The 19,812-nt window shown below is 33.8% G+C and overlaps 3 protein-coding genes across 3 annotated transcripts; 1 reads left to right on the forward strand and 2 right to left on the reverse strand.

Moving 5' to 3' along the window:
• Positions 1–434: 434 nt before the first annotated feature.
• On the reverse strand, positions 435–1,720 carry LOC110790652 (RING-H2 finger protein ATL29). Its single transcript, XM_021995428.2, has one exon. It carries the CDS (start codon positions 1,612–1,614, stop codon positions 592–594), a length of 1,023 nt encoding a protein of 340 aa, XP_021851120.2. The 5' UTR covers positions 1,615–1,720; the 3' UTR covers positions 435–591.
• A 2,093-nt stretch (positions 1,721–3,813) lies between these two features.
• Positions 3,814–8,009, reverse strand: LOC110791953 (cinnamoyl-CoA reductase-like SNL6). The gene is made up of 5 exons (XM_021996727.2): positions 7,733–8,009; positions 7,472–7,635; positions 4,786–4,974; positions 4,368–4,699; positions 3,814–4,250 (listed from the first exon to the last, which is right to left on the reverse strand). The coding sequence occupies exons 1-5, from the start codon at positions 7,863–7,865 to the stop codon at positions 4,142–4,144; spliced, it is 927 nt and encodes a 308-aa protein (XP_021852419.1). The 5' UTR covers positions 7,866–8,009; the 3' UTR covers positions 3,814–4,141.
• Positions 8,010–13,532: 5,523 nt separating this feature from the next.
• On the forward strand, positions 13,533–19,382 carry LOC110791945 (suppressor protein SRP40). Its single transcript, XM_021996717.2, has 4 exons — positions 13,533–14,034; positions 14,760–14,895; positions 18,795–18,880; positions 18,969–19,382. Exons 1-4 carry the CDS (start codon positions 13,699–13,701, stop codon positions 19,107–19,109), a joined length of 699 nt encoding a protein of 232 aa, XP_021852409.1. The 5' UTR covers positions 13,533–13,698; the 3' UTR covers positions 19,110–19,382.
• The last annotated feature ends 430 nt before the right edge of the window (positions 19,383–19,812 follow it).

The raw sequence follows: 19,812 nt of genomic DNA on the forward strand, positions 1-19,812 counted from the left end.
GATGAAATCTAACTCTATAATCCAACCGGTACAGAAATTGTATCTTCAAACTGCAAGTATTAACATAACACGATCCCCCGATAAAATGACCCAACGTACTTTCTGGAAAATCCGTTTCATCTACTCCGTACGAAATAGTATAGACTTCCCCTGTTTTAGAATACTTGCTCCATTTTGATTTCTTACACTAAATCTGACTACATTTTATTACTAAATGTAATTATTTTAATTATTATTGGGTTAATCTCTACGTATGTTTTCAAAGTATCGGCTTTTTATAAACTTTTTCTAACAATTAAAGTGATGAATATCCAAAGTTATTTCGTTGGCAAACATAAAATAAAAAATGGTGCATGTACGGGTGAATAATTTTCAAATTCTTTTGAATGGTTAAAATGCCATGACAACACTTGCAAATGCACAAACAAGCAACATAAGAATAGATATATCTTGATTAATAAAAATTGTTGTACTCTGTATTTCTCTGTTACATAATGATATTATATGTAGCAAAACATGCATTAATATTATCAATCTCCTACAAAATTTGATTTAAATATATAATCTAAACCTACAATAATAATAAAAATCCTAATCTAATAAGGGACCATCTCCTTTATTTTCAAAAGCAGAAATCTCTCCAAAACCTTCATGCCTTGTTCTTGATGTTTTGCATGAAACCTCCTCAAATGTTGTACAACTTAATGTAACTTTATGACGATGCCTTCTTTTGATGAGTTCTTTGACATGATCCGGTATTCTCAACGTGTATTTATCGGCCTCTTCTCTAGGAGCCCTATCCCTAAATATCGAATGTCCCGTTGTATGTGATCTTGCAAACTTCACGCATTTCAATGCACAATCTTCACTGTTCTTCTTATTATCATTCGCGTCATAATCCTCCTTAATCACGATGCTAATAGCATCATTATGATTATTATGGTTATGATTATTATTATTAGTATCCAAAGAGGATGTATTTTCCTCGATAATATCATGATCTACATTATTGTTTCCAATACTACCATTTCTTCTAATACTTCTGTTGTAGGGAAGTTTCTCCGGTGATTTCTCCATTTCCAAGGTATCCAGGTTTCTCCGACAAACCGGACACGATTTATGTAACTCGAACCATAGATCTATACACTCTCTGTGAAAGACATGACAACAACTTGTCAATAGTCTAAGGATATCATCATCATCAAACTCACACAAACATATAGCACATTCAAGGCCATATTTCTCACGTCTATAATCTTTTACACTTGAATATGTAAAAGTAGGAAATGAGTTTACAATGGTTAAATCTAGGCCAGGAGGAGTTAGGGTTGTAGTAGTAGTATTTGGATTAATAGGAGTTCCATTAGGAGTTTGCCTATTATTTAAAGAATTGACTATATTTTCTAAAAAACATCTACAAAAATATATGGAAAAGAAACCTACAAAAAACATAACTAATAGAAGTATGGTTAGAACAAGTGTAACCGGTGGTGTTGGGTCTTGAGGGAATTGTGGGTCCGGAAGTGGCGATTCCGTCATCGACATCGGCGTGTTGATGATATACGGCTTGGTTATTGGCCGGGATAATGGTCCTCCGGCCTCAGCTTTTTGCATCTGAAACTTACTGAGTTACCAAACAACCATTATTTTTTTACCGTGATTGAAATTTGTGACTTTTTTTTTGTGAGGAATGTTTTGAGAAACTATAACTAAGGAGAGAAAAAGAAGATGTATGAGATTAGTGGGGTAGATCCTTAAATAAAGGTGTGACGTGCAAATAAAGTCAAGTGTGTAAGAGTTATTACCATATAAGTGTTGAACGAGTCCTTTGTGAGAAGAACAAGGGAATTTGTTGAGGAGGTTTATAAACATATGAATTATAAATTATGGTTTTTCTTGTCAAAGAGATAATAATTAGTGGTTTACAATGTTTTTGCTACAAAACTTGAGTTTAATACTTTACGCAATTTCCTCGAGTTGTCGCATATATATTGCAAGTTTAATATACTCGATCTAATGCGTTATTTTTCTTCTTAAATTTTAAGTACTACTATGTAAACAAAATTGGTTAATGTTAGAGTTCTATATGACTGTACATTTGGATAAAATGTACTCATATATGCACATAATAACAACGCATTTAATAGTTATATTATAAAGTATATGAAATGTGAATATAATATTTTGTCCGCCTTGGTTTATTTCCTTATAAAAATAAAATAAAATAAATAAACACCAATACTTCGTATAATATACAATATATATTGTATGACACGTATTACAACAAATCTCGATTTTATTACTCAATATTGTACATGATGTATTAGATAATACAACAACAAATCTTAATTTTAAATGATAGAGTTTAGACTAATTATTTACGTAATACGAAGTATAAGCTAACTCTTGAGGACCGTTGGCGTAATTTTAAGAGACTTAATTTGTAAACAAGTTGCTAGAAGGTTCTAGAGTGTTGTGACGTTGCTGAAGAAACAGAGGAACATTCTAATACTCCGTAGTTGATCATGCATAGGATGTGAACATTTCTAGCAAGTTGGAGAAACAAATTTAACATTGAAGAGTATGAATAGAGAAGTGTGCGTATGTTATTGGTTCCTAAGTGTTGTATGTGTAGATCAAAATGTTTACCCCATGTATAGATGGGAGTGAGTTTCAGACCAAAAATATTTTTGTACAATTATTTGGTACCCATTTAGAGATTTTTACTATACCCTGTTAACGTGTCAAATTTGTTTAAATTAAAAAAATTATTTTTGGAAAAAAAAATCATTCCTAGCGAAAGAAATAAATTATTTTCACCCACCTGTGCAATTATTTACCTCTTCAGTTTCCTTATAAAATGTCATGTATGAGATGCGTGCATAAACATTAGTGTGCTAATAAACTAACTTACATACATAAAAAAAACTAACCTGGGTAAAAAGAAAAATATAGAAATTAACAATCTTTCCAGTTTTCATATAAAATGTCATAAACACTAGTGTAAGTAATAAACTAGCCTATTTAAAGTGAAAAAATATACCAATTAATGAGCGGATATAATTTCAATAGTAATTGAAATGATTAAATTTTTTTCTGCTTATTATACGAGTTAAAGAAAATAGAGATTCACAGATTACAATTACATGGACTTGTTTTATGGTCAATTATTATGAAACAGTTTGTGTCGAAAGATATAGGTTTATGAGAAATAGTATAAATAGGTTTTGCTACAACAATTGTAAAACCACAAAGGATTGTGTTTAAATGGAAGACCGAATATCGATATACCAAAACATTTACTCCGTAAGAAGATACGTATTTGATGAATGCGTACGGAATAAGAAATTACGTAATTAATGAAGACTTACGCACTTCTTTTCAGAGGCACGTGTGGATAACTTAATGCAATCCTGATTGTATTTCTTATAGTAATTGATTATGTTGCGTAGGCTCAGATGAAATCATAGGAAAAAAAAGTTCACAGCAACCGGTTTATAAATGATTAACTTTGTCGTAGATGAACTTGCAATGGATGACTTCCACAAACAAGTCATGGGATCCGATCTTATATGAAACACTTGTAATATTTTATGGCGTTACTACACTCGTAATATCTCATGGCGTTTACAAAAGCTCTAACTTCACCAAATACTCCAGGTACTGCATCAACATTTCTTTGCTTAACATTTGCGCTAAAACCTGAGCGTGCTAGTTGAAATATGTTGATGGAGCATGGGTAAGATTCACAAGGGTTTGGCCGACCCGTTAAAGATTTGTTCAACATAATTTTGTGTATCATAAACAACGATATAATACCCCGTACAACATATAACTATCATGTGATATATTACATTACAACTATTGCGCATTTATATCATATGAAAACTACTACTACATATACGTATGTGTTAAAATCTACAAGTACGTACAAAGATACCTCCTTTTATAATATATTGCTAATTAATAAGTGTATGTATCATCATCATCTTGTCGCCGCATGTTATAATTTATCTATATCTAATTATGTATAGATATTTATTTACAACATATTGTATGACACTTCTTTTATTTAACGAAAGAATGGAGCAGCTTGCGCTTTGGTATTTTGTTATGCTTTCAAGGTAAGTAAAACTTTGAATTATAAGTTGATATCTTGATCATCATGATGAGATTCAAATTCCATGATCAATTTCTTCAACTTCTTGTTGGTAATCCTTTGTTGAATCGTTTTGTCGTCCTCTTGAAAACTGTGCGTACAAAAACACTATGTAAATATTCAAATCCATACCTAAATACTCCGTATAATATTGAAATAATTGTGATAATGTAACAACTAATTAATCTCGGGTTTATAGGTCATGTACCTTTGGGCTTGTACGGGTGCCGAGGGCAACAAGATCTTAGCGAGCTTAATCGCGCTTTCAGGGCGATTAACGACGTGATTAAAGCATAAGTATCGTCCATAAGTTGAAATGTCTTCAAAAACACAAATGTGGGCATCAACCAAGAAGTTCAAATCAACGGTCACTAATACTCCATCTTGGTACATCTCAGCCGCTCCTTTTAAGTAAGGGTGTCTTATGGAAAGATCAGACACCAACAATCCACCGTTGATTGTTACCATGCTAATCCCACGGTCCATTGCCAATGCCCATGCACTCTTCTCGGCTAAAGTCTTTGACAATGCATGCCATAACTATAGAATAACATTTATTCAAATTAGTCTTTAGTCACATTTTAGAGTTTGACTTTGAATTTTCATAGTCAAATTACTATTCTTACCTTAAATTTACGACAATATCCCACATCACTCCAGTGCCTCTCGTCGAGTTCTGACATCATCTGGCGATTTTCTCTCCAGAGAATGGTTGCTGCCGATGACGTGAAAACAACTTTGTCAATTGTGTCAATCTGCGCACACGCTTCTAACACATTGTGTGCCGCTCTTACTTCCGTATCCACTGTATATTCCTGAATCACAATAATTTTAAAGATTAAATTTTTATTACATTGACTTAAAAGCAATTTTTGCAAGGACCATGACCTAATGAGTAATGACCAACACCAATTAATAAAGGGGACAAATGAGCAAATAGACCCACAACTTTTGCTACTCCTTTTCTTTAAGGAGACACAATCTTGTTATCCAATTATCCCTAACTTCTAGAATTCCACAATTTGGTGTCAAGCCATGTATTTCCACATTCGTTGGCATAAACTAATGTGATATTATATGGACTTGGACACCATTAACGCCTTAATTGAAAAGTTAACACTTCTATTTTCCACTCTTAAGTCTTCAAATGTCTACTTGAATTGTATGCAAACTAGGAATATTGGATTAGTGCATAACAATTTTGACTGATAGCTAGACCTTCTTTCACGCTTTTGTGCTACTAGAAAAGTAGGGATTTCTAAAAGTACTATGTACGAAGTATATTTTGAAAGCTACTTATGAGTCACAACATATCTTAAATTTAGTGGAAAAAACAACTCTGCCAGATGCTAGTCATGCAACTACTTATACTTACTTTGATTTTACCAATTTTTTGTTGGTTCAGTGGTGATTGAGACTAAATTTGGTAGGAAGGATCCGTGTTCGATCCCCCGCAACAATAATTGGAAGGGGACTGAAACCTATCCACCCAAAACTCGCCCCGAATCCGGATTAGCCCCTAAGGGTGAACTGAGTGCTAACACACACAAAAAATACCTACTCTGGGTTTTTTTTTTTTTTTTTTGATAAGGAAAGAAAACTTAGGCGGATTACCTGACACCATACTTTCGAATGGGTGAATTACAATGACTCATTTTTTATAATTGTATCATTTGTTATTTCACACTTGTAAATGCATAACTTTAGTCATTAATACTTTAATTATTCATTAGTTAAAGTTATAAAAAAAATTGAAAATATATATGTGGACGAATCTAACAAAATCCCAAATAACTATATAATTTCTTATGTGTAATTTTTTTTTTTTAAAGGAGGAAATATAAGGTGTGTTCCACACTTTTGCTAGATCTTTTCAACATTTGCAAAGAAAAGGTTGCAAAAACACACACTCCATTGCAAGTTTGCAACTAAATTAGCTTTAATCAAGTTTGTAATTTGATCACATCATCACATGCCACGATGTGAGTGATGAGAAAGGTAGCTAAAATGGACGGTGATTGGTTGATTATGTACACAATGATGTAATAATCATGTGGAGGAAAGTAAAGAATATGGTTGATTCAAATTAATTGTTCGATCTCTCCAACCTAATAATCGGCTGTTGTTTATTTAAAGCATTTCAAATCCAGCTTCAATTTTGCTGTATTTAAGTTCAAGGAGATTGATAGGTAACCATCCTAATCTACTTCCAAAAGTTGCAACTCTTTTCCAAAAGTGGCTTAATACATGGACGAAAACGGTTACAGTTACTTTCTCTGTTTCTTTTTGTTTATGATAGAATACTTCATTTTTTCTTATTTTTAATAAAAATACAGAGTAGTCTATTAGACTTTTTTTTTTTCTTTCCAATTGTTCAAATAATTTTTAATAATATCCCATTTTTCAAATTTCATAAGTAGAATTTTTTAACTTTCTCAAATGTATTCCAAGGAAAAATGTGTACTATATTGGACTGGCAAAGGGTAAATTTTAAAATGAAGGATAATTATAATATTTAACACAATTCAATAAATATTAATCCTACAATCAAGCCAAATTCGTCTATGGATATTATATCTAATGGTGCGTTCTATTCACCTAATTTTGACCTTTTTTTTTTTTCCTGAAGTTAACTGAATTTATCAGAACTTATTTTAGTTATAAGGATTTTTTGGATAAAACCACCTTTTAAAGTTCAACTTTTTGAAATAACCACCTTATATGTTTTTTTTAAAAAAAAACCACCTTAAACTTCCAAAGTTTAAGAAATCACCACCTTCTGTTAACTTTCGTCAAATGTTCCGTCAGTGGGCCCCACATCCAACGGCCAAACATTTGGAAGTTAACGGAACATTTGACGGAACATTTGACTGAAGTTAACAGAAGGTGGTGATTTCTTAAACTTTGGAAGTTTAAGGTGGTTTTTTTTTTAAAAAAAATATATAAGGTGGTTATTTCAAAAAGTTGAACTTTAAAAGGTGGTTTTATCCAAAAAATCCTAGTTATAAATTGTACTTAGATAATCCTTATTTTTTCATGAACTTCTATTACCTGAACTTATCTGCATTTATTTTTCCTGAAATAAGGCGAGAACCGGGCCTAAATTATTCATTAAAAAAGTAACTTGCTAATAATAGAAAGAGCAAAGATCGAAAATTTTGTAGTTTTACTAAAATTAGTACTTAGTACTAATCTAGGTTGTTTATCAAGAAATTATTATGTCATAAGTTTTGTTAAAGGAAATTAATCTTTTTTTATCATAGTACTTAATTAAGCTAACAAAAACCAAAAAGTGGGAAAAATGAAACTTACATCATAGACAGGTTGATCAAAAGGAAGTTCAAAGTTATAGAACAAAGCAGAGCAACCCTTCAAAACATCAAGTATACTATGATAATCAAACACATCACAATCAAATATCTTCAACCTTTCTTTTCCATCATCATCACTTAACCCCTCCAATCCCTTCACTTCACCTATAATAACATACAAAAAACATAATGAATTAATAAATTAACCTCAATTAATAATCAAAATTAAGCTAATTAATCAAAATCATTGCTAATTAATTACCGTGAGGTTGAACCGCGGCATGAACAATGTAACCACGTTGAAGAAGCCGGTTTACGAGACTCGAACCGAGTGAACCGGACGCATCCATAACACATACTGTGTTTGAAATGGGGATGAATGATGCAGGGGCCATTTTTGGTGGTTTATGTTGGTGGGAAAATTGTAAGAGTAAGTTAGTGAAGAGAGTGTATTATTTATTTATATAGTTATGAAAATAATAATAAATAATAATGGGGTTTTAATAGAAGAAGTTGGTTTAACATGAAAGATGGGTTAAGTTAGAGTTTATATATATAGTATATATAAAGAAGAAGAAGAAAGGAAGAGCTGGCATTCAAAGAGTGTGGGATGGTGATATATTATTAAGTTGGGGCGGAAGAGTTGGTTGTTAGAAGGGGAAATTAATTAATTGTGTTTAGTCAACGTGTATGACTTTTTTTTAGGAAGAAGAATATTAGATGAAGCTAGACCTGATTAAAAGGCGGGTCGGATCGAGTTCAACTTATTTAATAGAGGATATTAAGGGTATACTCGTAATTGTATAAATCGCTGACATTTTTATGAAAGGTTTGTTAGGTCGGTGTTTTGAGTTTTTACGATCCAATCTGCACGTGGTTCCCCCTGTACAGATTTAGGGGGTGTAATAGAGGATACTAAGCGTATACTCGTAATTGTACTACTGTACGATATTTTTATATACATGAGTCTCAGGCACCCGTATTAGGGTAAGCCGTATCATTATATTCACACTATTATATCGGGTCGGGCTAAGCTTTAAGTCGATTTTGTGTTCCAAAACCCTTCATTTCGGGCATAAAGTAGCGTTTTTTTGAGCTATTTTCGGGTCAGGGTAAGGCTCCGTTCTATTAGACTTATTTTGTCTGAACTTATATTAACTGAACTTATCGGAATTTTTTTATCTGAAAAAAACTTATTTTGACTGGAAAAAACTTATTTATGTGTTAAAATATCTGGAAAAAACTTTTTTTTTCTTAACTTATAGTATCTGAACTTATCTCACTTTAACTGAATTTATTTTTTCTGAAATAAGTCAAAATAAGTAACAAAAGTGTAGTTTTACGTTGCCTAAAACCCGTCAATTTTTCTTATAATCGAGCCCGAAATGAAAAACATGCCTAAAAATTCTCATTTAATTTTGGATCAGATCAGGTCGGGCCGGGCCGGACTCAATTTGATCAGGTTTAGATGAAGCTAAGAGCAAGATTAGCGCTAGTATAAGCTAAGACTTCCACGTCATCTTTTTTATTTATTTTTAATTAATCTGATTCTTGTTGAGACCCTTTCAGACTTACTTAATTTTTTCACTTCACCCCTCATACTCATTCAAGACTCCTCAAACTTATGAAAATAATAAAATAAAAATAAATAAATAATAATAGTTAAGATTAAATGTACTGTTTAAACGTCTTAAGTAGAGTTTTGGAATTCCAAGACTCTTGCTCAGACTTTTGTCATACTCTTCCACTTAAATGGGAGGTCTTAAGTTAATACTCAATAAGACTATTGCTCAGACTATTACTCAGACTACCGCTAATCTTGCTCTAAGGTCAAGACTCAGGTGGCTGGAAGTTGGGAAGGGGGAAGTTATTAGTTAATTATTATTATTATTATTATTATTAACGAAGTGGTGTTATAGGAGTTAAGCTAATTAATTTAGGGGATGATTTGAGGGGGAGTTTGGTAGAAACGTGTGTTTGTGAGAGTAGCCACATTGGCAAGAAACCCTATCTATGCCTTCTATAGTTCTATGTTTAATGTAGGGAGGACATTATTACACCAACAGGATGTGTTGAGTTCGAGCCGTGGAGGATTTAAAGACGTGTCTTAATTTATTGCGTTTGTTATTTGAATGTCAATAGACTCAAATAGGAACATACATGAAGGATGTGACCACCCAAAATTGCAAACCTTGTCATTGGATTAAGTCTTGCTTAATTTAATAGTAGGGTGTTTTGTAAAAAAAATCGAAATCGCGAACCGTATCAAAAATCGGAAAATCAGATTAAAAGCATGGTCAACCGACCCGGAAAAATTAACATAAATGTACGGTACAATAATCAAACATGTAAAAATAGTGGTTAAACAGATTGGTTATGACGCAATTTAGAAGGTGGACCATGGTGCACATAGAGCATGGTGCACCTTAAGAACACTAGTATATAATTGAAAGAACATCTGGTTACTAGAAAAGAACATGAGTATTTTTTTTTATTTAGGTTTTTAATAAATAGTAAAATAATATATTATTTTTATAACAAAAAAGTGAAATATTATATCGCATGTTCTTTCGCCGTAGTGTCATGTTCTTTTGTTTATGCACATATGTTCTTTTGGTGCACCATGCTCTATGTGCACCACGGTCCATAATTCACGGATTGTGGTTATGATTACCATTTTTGACAAAACGGTTAATCGAAAAAGAAAAGAAAAAAGAAAATATAACTTCCTCCATATTTTAATACTCGTAACATTTAGACTTTTTACACTATTCACATACAAAATATTCTACTTTGACTACTTTTCGTGATTTATAGATAAGATAAAACATAGACAAGTGAAATTTTGTTAGATTCATCTCAATGTGTGTATCAAAATTTTATAATTTAATTAAGTTAGAGGGGACAAAATAACAATATTATGGCAGTTAAGTTTTTTAGTGTAAAAGTTTTGTTTGTGCTGGCCCAATAAATATGAACTTGTGTAATTTAAGTCTTTGTTCTGATATTTCTTTTTTCCCCTTTTCCTGATCTTCAATTTCGAAATGTTATTTTTTTTAAATACGGTAAAAGAGATTAAAGAAAAAAAACCGAGTACCAATTTATGGTTAATAGGATATATAACCACATTGAAACCGGGATTAACCAGTCAAACGGTAACCGATTTAAACAGTAACGTTATGATTCATGAAAATGCCGAACCAAAGTAAGTTTTGAGACGGATAACTACCTACAAATAGACCTGTTAAACGGGTCGGTCGGGTCGGGTTGTAAAAAGTTATTTTGGGTTTGAATCGGGTCGGTTACTTTCGGGTTCGGGTCGACCCAACGGGTTGAGAGATTTTAAAATGCGAATTATATTTTCATTAATTTAGGTGATAAATATTCAAAATATGGGCACAAATACACAAGTTTATATTTAGTCAATTTCAACCATAAAAAGGACGTATAATTCAAATTAAAATTATATTACACACAATAATAGTAAAAACAACGTGTTTATTATGCTTAAATTTTCTCATAATCTCATTTATTATTATAAATACAATGATTTTCAATCGGTCTGGTCCAAAACGGGTTCGGTCGAATTTTGACCCATTACTTTTCGATTTGCTCGGGTTCGAAAAAAATTGAGTTACGATCACAAAATCTTGTTCAAGACCCAGTATTTTCGGATCGAGTTCAGATCGATTTTTGACATGTCTACCTACAAACACCCCTACTTGATAGTATAAAATAGGTAGTATTATCACAACCACAAAGCATGTGTGGACCCACACAAGTAAAAAAAAAAAAGGGAGTTTAACATTTTTTTGTGGGGAGGAGGGTGTTGTTTGGTAGGGAGGTTGGTTAGTTCCGTGGGGTGGAGGGAGTGAACGTACAAGCTACAAGTATAACATTTCGGGAAATGATAAATCCAAGGAAGAATTTCACTTCTTCCAAGGAAATCAACTTAAAAAAAATTGGATTTCCTTGGAAGAAGTAAAATTTTCCTTGGATATATCACTCCCTCACATTTCATCCATGAAACTAGAAATTGCTATTAATTACTATGTTGTTGAAATGTTCGAGTGAGCTGGCCAATTTGCCTACCAACTTAAACATACTATTTTCACTCAAATTAATCTTTTATGTTAGTACAATTTACAACTCATAGCTTTGCATCAGGGACAACAGAAGAATAGCTGGCTTATTAATTCAGCAGCAATAGTTTTATAATACAAGTAGTTAGGGTAAAATGGTAACTTCACTTATTTAATGAGTTTGGTTTACGCAAAAAAAAAAAAATACCTTTGATTTGTGAGAACCAAACTAGTATGTTGTTGGTACCAAATGATATGCAACAATTGTAGAAAACACATACTCCGTATATTGTTATTTTATTCTTAGTATTGTCTTAAAGACAAAACTGACTTCTTCGTAGCTAGAGCACAACACAACTCGACCCAGCACGTCACATATAAGAATTCACAGGTCGTGTTTGGGACACAATTTTTTTGGGTGTAAATGTGTCTCAAACGCAACAATAAATTACAAGAGGGGGAGAGAGTTCGAACTTGATATCTATCATACACATGCCCAATCTTTACTACTAGACCAACATGACTTTGAATAATCTACACAATAAAATACATTTAATTGAGCGAAATTGGGCTGATACACCTTACGTCACGATACAAGGGCACGTGGCTTGAGCTTCCTTTTAAAAAAAATTGGCCATGATGGCACAAAACAAAATTAGCGGGCTTGACATGGGATGAAATGTACCTATTTAGACCCCAAGACATACTAGATGGACACGAGATAAGGACCACAACCATCTTTATTCTTTTAAGTTGGACTACTACTAGTCTACTACCATTACTCCGTATCATTGAAAACAAAAAGAGTATAGTTATGAACTTATGAGTTATCATCCCATTAATTGGTGATGTCACTGATGAAGTCACTTGGTTTGGCTTGTTTTTTTTTTTTTGACGGAGGTTTGGCTTGTTAAAAGAGAAGCTCAACCATATTTTGTTAGAATTAAATTTATGTGACATTCTGACCTTTTCCTAATTTTCATGAAAGTTAATGTATTTTGAATTTTAATTTAGTGGGAGTAATCTTAACTTTGTCCAACAACAATTTATCAAACTAGTAGTCGTAGCTGTTTTATTTTGAAGATTAAGCCTCTGGTGTGCAATAGACTGAATAGAGTACATGACTTTTGACCCAAAAAAAAAAAAAAAAAGTCCAAATTGACTTTTGTTCTTAATTTCTTACTACGTGACTCTTAGTTTTGCACTTTTGACCGTTTGTAATTTTAAACTATTGTCTTTTACAGACTATTCCCTTGTGTTATTCAATAGTTGTTTTAAAAAAAAATTAAAAAAAAGTTACAAAAATGGTTTTAATTAAGGTGGAGTTATTCATGCAAGAATGCATTTGGAATTTTTTAAGGATGCGTTCTATTCACCTAGTTTTCACTTATTTTTTTTGAACTTATTTTAGTTAACTGGACTTATTAGAACTTATCAAAACTTATTTAGTTATATATTATACTTGGTCAACCCTTATATTTGTTGAAGTTATCTTATCTGAACTTATCTGAACCGATTGTATCTGATCCATAACCGACCGATGACCCGATTTGACAGTCCTACCTGCAATCGAATTAAAGCTCATGCTTGTATTATTGGACTTCTACTCCATAATTTATACTACCTCTGTTTCAGAAAGTTCTTTATGCTTTGAAAATTGTGTCCAAAGTATAAAAACTTTGACCGTAAATTCTCACCATTATATACATCAAAATGTTACATGTAAGATCTTGTTAGATTGGTCTCGAAATGTATTTTCAGAGTATCAAATTTTTATAATTTTTTCACATACAAAATTGGATATATTAGTAGTTAAATATTGCATTGGAGTCCGTGTAAATAGTAACTGTAATTTTTTTTTTGAAACGGATGTAGTATGAACAAAGGTCCAACACCAATAGGTCCATTAGGCAATTTCAACCTAGAATGTTTGCATAGACTATGGGTTGGACCGTTTTTCCTCAAAACAAAGAATGGTCCAATATTACCAAATCCTAATCCATTATCCAACGTCCAAATAGACTTTCAATCTCTGGTTTTTGGTGCGAAGACTTTGATTATCTGTACTCTGTAGCTCACACACACAAAGTGAAGGAGAAAAGGAAGAAGAAGAAGATCGATCTAAGAAAGTAATCAATTAGTAAAGATGAGTGCAGCAGAGATTGAATCAGAAACCCCAACACCTTCGTCTTCATCTTCTTCCTCAAATTCAACTACCACAACTGTTAATACTCCCACGATCGGCTTACTTTTATCAAACACAGAATCAATACGCTCTTTCCTTAATCTATCATCATCATCGTCATCAAATCTCTCTGAAAATCTCCGGAAATCCGCACTTTCTCTCTCATCCCAATCATCAATTCCTTATCAATCTCTGCGATCCATCTGGGCTTCCTCTGATTCCACCACCAGGCCCTCTCTTTCACTCCTCCTTCGCGGTTCTTCCTTCCTCTTCACCAGCCCTGAACCTCGAGAAAAGGTTAATTCACCTCATTTTATTTTCCTGGGTACTTTTATTTTGATGTTACTTAGCTAATTTAGTTTATGTTTGTAATTTTGTTATTTTCTGAATGTGGTTGAAGTTGCATTTTCTGGTTACTTCCGTTTTGATGATAACTATGCAATTTAGTTTCTGGGTATTTTGTCATTTGGTGTGGTTTTGGGTGAAATTGCATTTTGTTGTCATATTGGATTATTTGATTAGGGATTTAGGGTTATTTAAATTCATTAATGTTGTTAGAAACAGTTGTTTGTTGAATAGTCTTTTCAGATTATGTGAATTTTGACAACGATTGATGAGATTATTGAAGTGTATGTGTAACAAGGTTAATTATTGCTGTAATGCTGGTATGCTCCTGTCATGTCCCATTTTTCTTTGGGTATATTTGTGTGTAGTTGTAGTTGGCATTGATTATTCGAAAGTTTAGGGTTATTGGATATGACTGAAAAAGAAATCTGAACTGTATACAGTTATCAGAGGCTATGATTTGTTGATTGGTTACTGGTTATGTGTATTTCAGTGATGATTGATGGAGTAGTTGAAGTTATGTGTAACAAGTTTTGGTTCTTGTGTTATAATGCCTGTACTACTTGAAAGTTTAGGGTTACTGGATATGGTTCCTTTGTTTAGCTGATAGAGCTATCCTGAACAGCCGGAACTGGTTAGCTGTTTTTCTGATGCTTATAGTTTTTGGTTATGTTTAGAGCGAAGAGCTGAAAGCAAGATTGAGGAAGCTAGAGGAATTGGCTGAGAGGAAAGCATATGCAGAACTTGTGAAGGATATTACTCCAAAGAAGCCAAATGAGCCTTTCTCATCTTACAAGGACCAGCTTGGATTTGGTATGTAACATTGAACTTTTGCTTGCTTTACTCACGTCTTACTAATTGTAGCTCAACCTGTACGCTGATATTATACTTTGTATCTATTGTTATTGATGTTTCCTTAACAGGATACTTGTTAGTTGTTACTACGTGCTTTCAGTTTTGTGCTAATGTTGGTTCCATTTGCTCTTCTTTAAGAAATTGTTGCTTACAATCATTGTAAATTTGGTTGATAATATTTCAACTGCAATTTGTGTCAAGGGCTTTAGGTTCTTATTAGAAGTGAAGTTCACACCTCAACTGACGGGTCAACAGACAACCCCTACATTATTGTGATAGTGTGATGTACTAAAAGCTAGATTAGATTGATTTCAGGTTTAAGTCCCTTTAAAAGGAGTTCCTTGATAAGGAGTACTCCCTCCGTCCCGGAATACTCGACCCGGTTTGACCGACACAGAGTTTAAGGGACTTGAATTGACTTATTTAATTTAATAGGTAGTAGTTGATAGTGGGGTATTATTTTAATGTAGTTAGTGGGAGGTGGGTTAAGAGGTGGGGTTGGGGGAGAGTAGGGGTTGAATTTTTAATTATTTTTTGTATGGAGTAGGGGGTAGGTGGGTTAATAGGGGTGGAGTGAGAAATAATATAATATTGTTAGAATATTTCCATTTTTAGAAACAGGTCAAGTAATAAGGGACGGTCCGATAAGGAAAACAGGTCAAGTATTCCGGGACGGAGGGAGTAGTACCCTTCGGAGATTTACAAGTGCACTTAGAATCAAGTTGATACCTAAACAATTTCCTTCTTTAGAAATTTCTCTATTCCTACTTATCCATGTTGTATAAGCGTCTGCTTCTTCATTTAGGTCCATTCTCGATAAATTCATCCTTTTGACTTTTTCCAGCGAGTTACTCGTCCATTTTTATAGTTTTATTCATCTCTTTTCACAGTTTTAACTTTTAAGTGGTGAAATAGGTTGCACATTTCATGATCTTGTGAACTATAACGGGGAGTTTGCTTTGACAAAGGGAAAGGGAATGACATCAAAAAGGGAAAGGAGGAGAAAGGAAAGCAAATCTCATTGATTTGATATGTTGTTTGGGTTAGAATGTTAGAAAATTTCCAACAGTAAGTCAGTATTGTAACCATCCTTCCCTTTCTACAGTAACCACCACCTTTGCCACCCTCTTTCCCTCTGTGTTGCTCCACTTCCCTTCGCCTGTGCTTCATTCCCATTCCCTTCTCCGCGTTCCCTTCCCCTCCATTTAAGGTAATTTTTCTCCCCTCTCTCCTCTTTCTCTTAGATCAGGTGGCTGGTTTAGGGTTGTTTGGTAGTGGGGTTGGTGTTTCAGTTGGTTGGGGTAGCGGGGTTGGTTTTTTGGGTTGTTGGTTTAGTACTTTAGTGTTTTGAGTGGTGGGTTTGGTATTCCGGCTAGTTGGTGAGGTTTTTAGGGATGTTGTGGTGGCTTTTTGGATGGTTGAAGTTGAATGTTGTGGGTGAGGTGGTTTTTCGGGTGGTGAGGCGCTGGTAAGAATGACAGTGGTGGATCGGTGCTGATGAGGGTGGTGATAATGGTGGGATGGTGCTGGTGGGGCACTGTTGTTGGGGGTGGTAGTATAGAGAAAGGGAATGAAAATACCGTGTGGGGAGTCAGATTAGAGGACTTTGGGGGTAAAGGGAATGATTAAAATGACAATACAAACAACAACATAGGGAACTTGTTATGTTCATTCTCTTTCCCTTTCCTGGATACCCTTAACCAAACCCCCCCCTAAGAGTTGTTTCTCTGTTTTCTGCGACTTGTCGTTTCAGTGCCTATTAAAGTTCTGAAAAGTTTGCAGTTTGGAACTGCCTGAAAGCACCAGGTATCCAGCTTTTCTAATGTTTCGTGCTGGATAAAGGTTTTCTCTTGACTATGATTTATGACCTTACCAAACTTGTGGCAAGATCCTCTGTCTTGCCTTGTTTATTGTTCTCTTGAACCCCAGCCTCCTGAAAAGAGGTTTTGTTTCCACGAGTTAGGATGACCGACCAGCTTGAATGTCCGGACTTTTGATTTGTAGAAGCTTCAAAGGTTATAGGTTTCTGTGATTAAGGAATGCAAGCTCACTTCCAATTTGCCTGTATTCACTTGTTAAGTTGATATCCGATCTCTGGAGTCTGTAATTTGAAACCACCTCACTGTATTAAACTAGCCACTCTCCTAATAACCTAGGCCCATAGTTTAAGCTAGACTTAATGGAAAGCACCTTATTCCACTATATCATCTTAGATTTTCCATCGAAAACTTCCATCAACAATTACTTTGATTGAGCCATGCAGCAGGTAGAGGATCTCAAGCTGTAACACTAATATTCATGTAGTTGAGTTTTTAAATTTGAGGAAATAATAAATAAATTGTTATGAATCTAGCACAAGATAGAATAATAGTGATTGTTACTTGAATTTCTTATTAGGCTCTCATTTGAGCCACCACTAGGACTGTACCTTGGACTTGGTTGCAGCAGATATTGTTTCTTGAAGGTCGTGAAAAAAGTATCATAATCAGTATTTAAAAATAAAATAAATAACATAACAAGGTCGGGTGTGCTTTAGTATCTCCTATTTCTTCGCTTCAAATAATCCAAATTGTCACACATAAACATCATACCATTCACATCATGCTTTAGAAAAAGTGAGCTTAGACAACAAATGTTTGATTTTTCAGTACTGAAATATGAAAACTTCAAAGGCATTTAACTTCATCAGATAGATTATATCTTGCCTCCAAACCTTAATTTTGTGGAGGACTCAAAATCTGAAATTTTGGATTTCTAATTTTTCAAATAAATCTCTCATGTTTCCAACTTTTTGTCATTGTACATAAACAAATCACTCATGTTACCAACTTTATAGGCATATTCTCTATTCTGTAAGTCAGCTGGACTTCATATCATTAGCATATTATGTAAACTCTTATATTATCAAGGATTCCATCTGAAAGATATTGGACCCAAAATCATATTTTTTTTCATATTCATGAAGCTCTTCCATTAAAATCAAGATGAAACTTGCCATTTGCGTTTGCATACTATCCAATTATCACCCACTCTCTCCCGTTAAACTGCATAGAGTTTAGTAAGTCTCCAATCTCCATCACCATTCTCTGAAATAGTTAGGTTCTTGTTCCTTTTAGTCGCTACTTTTAGTCCCTTCCAATTGCTTTTACTTAAAACCCTGGAAACAAACTAACTTCCCTTTCACCCATGCTTTACCACCTATATAAGTTTCTGCTCCTTTTTAGTATTTTATTAGTACACTTCAACAGGGAGTTGACTTAAGTTGCATAATAACCTTGTCACGAGACTCGTGACATATTAAATGACCGAGTTTCACCAAAATGGAACTTTTCTGTTTGCAAAAGGTTAATTATTCTCCAACTTCTCATTGATGTACTGACCCATGGTCCACCAATATCTAGAACTGAAGTTTTGTTTGCTTAAACTAAATTTGGAATACAAATTTTGGAAACTAGACTAGTAATTTCCAGTTTTCTGCTGTCAACTTTCAAGTTTAACATGATTAATTTATGCACGGCTAGTTTCAAGTTCATCGTGCAACATATATCATACACATTTTTTAATCAAAACCTAAACCTGAAAAGTGGCAGTGTACGGAACTCCCTCAGCTGCTTGGTTGAAGAAAAGGAAGATCAACATTCAAGCTGTGTATAAAATGTACTTTTTGATAAAAATAAAATAAAATAATTTCTTCTATCCATGATTTAACTTGTCAAAGATCATAGAGTGCGCTTCATGTATTGCTTGTTCAGATTCTGGCTTTTTGTAGTACTCCGTATCAAGCATGTTTATGCTATCTGCTTGCTCGCATATGGTTTATATTCAGCTCTATCTAAGATCATGGCAACTTTTTGCAGGTTTACATGTTGTGGTCATAATGTTTACTGGTTTCCTATTTGGATACTTCGCCTTCAACGCATTGTTCGACCACAATCCCGTCATGGTAATTTACTAATTTATTAGAATTCACATAAAAACATGCTTTAAATTGAAGTGGTTAAATTGCTAACACTTTTAACTTCAATTTTCAGAGTACTGCAGGAGGCATCCTGGGTTTGGTTTTCGGCATGCTTGTGGAAACACTTCTTTTCATCATTAGGACTAATGATTTCAGTGATAAATCACCGTCTTCCCATTCTCCTTCTAACTTGACGATTAAGAAAAACCAGTAGACTACCAAGTCTCGTTGTATACACTTTTTTCCGAATAAGTAAAGTTCATTTTATTGTATACAGAAAAGAGTAAAAGTTATCAAAGTGGATACCTTTACTTAGTTGACAGGTTTTTTCAATCCTCGCGAAGAAGAAGGAACACTGCACATGTTTTGAAGATTGCTTAAGATTTTTTTTATTTTGTTTTGTTAAGTTCTTGAAGGAAGCTTGCAAATCTTCACTGAATCTGAATTTACCAATATATGTTCAGGAATGCAACTAGTTGATTGGATATGTGGGTGAGATTTCTAGGTTGAAGTGGCTCAGTTAAAGTTGTACGGAGTAGTAATTTTTATTATGTTTGATTGAGTTTCAGGTTGGTTTGTGTCATGTTGGGTCTAGTATCAATAATCTTGTACAAAATCATACGGGCATCAGTTTCAGTTCAAGTCAAAACCGGGTCATGTTGATTCGGGTTACAATTCAGATATCAAATCATGTATTGATGTATGCATAAAGATGGCTTTGGGTTGGGCCTCCGCCCACATGAAAAGTCCGGCTTGACACGGACACGGAGTCCTAGTCCGGGCCTGGCCGCATTTTTTTGGAAAAAATACGATAAGTCGCGACCAGACACAACAATTAAAACATAAATTTAGTAAATTTAGGCTCAGGTACGACGGCTCGGCACGTGGGCATGTGGCGTGCTTTTTTGAAATTTTCA

Source organism: Spinacia oleracea, chromosome 6, assembly GCF_020520425.1.
Source record: "Spinacia oleracea cultivar Varoflay chromosome 6, BTI_SOV_V1, whole genome shotgun sequence".
Taxonomy (NCBI): Eukaryota; Viridiplantae; Streptophyta; class Magnoliopsida; order Caryophyllales; family Amaranthaceae; genus Spinacia; species Spinacia oleracea.

Coding starts and splice junctions, on each gene's coding strand:
- LOC110790652 (XM_021995428.2), bottom strand. CDS start 1,614: ATGCAAAAAGCTGAGGCCGGAGGACCATTATCCCGGCCAATAACCAAG.
- LOC110791953 (XM_021996727.2), bottom strand. CDS start 7,865: ATGGCCCCTGCATCATTCATCCCCATTTCAAACACAGTATGTGTTATG. Junction 4,975..7,471: donor TTGATCAACCTGTCTATGAT/GTAAGTTTCATT, acceptor ATTGTGATTCAG/GAATATACAGTGGATACGGA. Junction 4,251..4,367: donor GCACCCGTACAAGCCCAAAG/GTACATGACCTA, acceptor TTGTACGCACAG/TTTTCAAGAGGACGACAAAA.
- LOC110791945 (XM_021996717.2), top strand. CDS start 13,699: ATGAGTGCAGCAGAGATTGAATCAGAAACCCCAACACCTTCGTCTTCA. Junction 14,035..14,759: donor GCCCTGAACCTCGAGAAAAG/GTTAATTCACCT, acceptor GGTTATGTTTAG/AGCGAAGAGCTGAAAGCAAG. Junction 14,896..18,794: donor CAAGGACCAGCTTGGATTTG/GTATGTAACATT, acceptor AACTTTTTGCAG/GTTTACATGTTGTGGTCATA.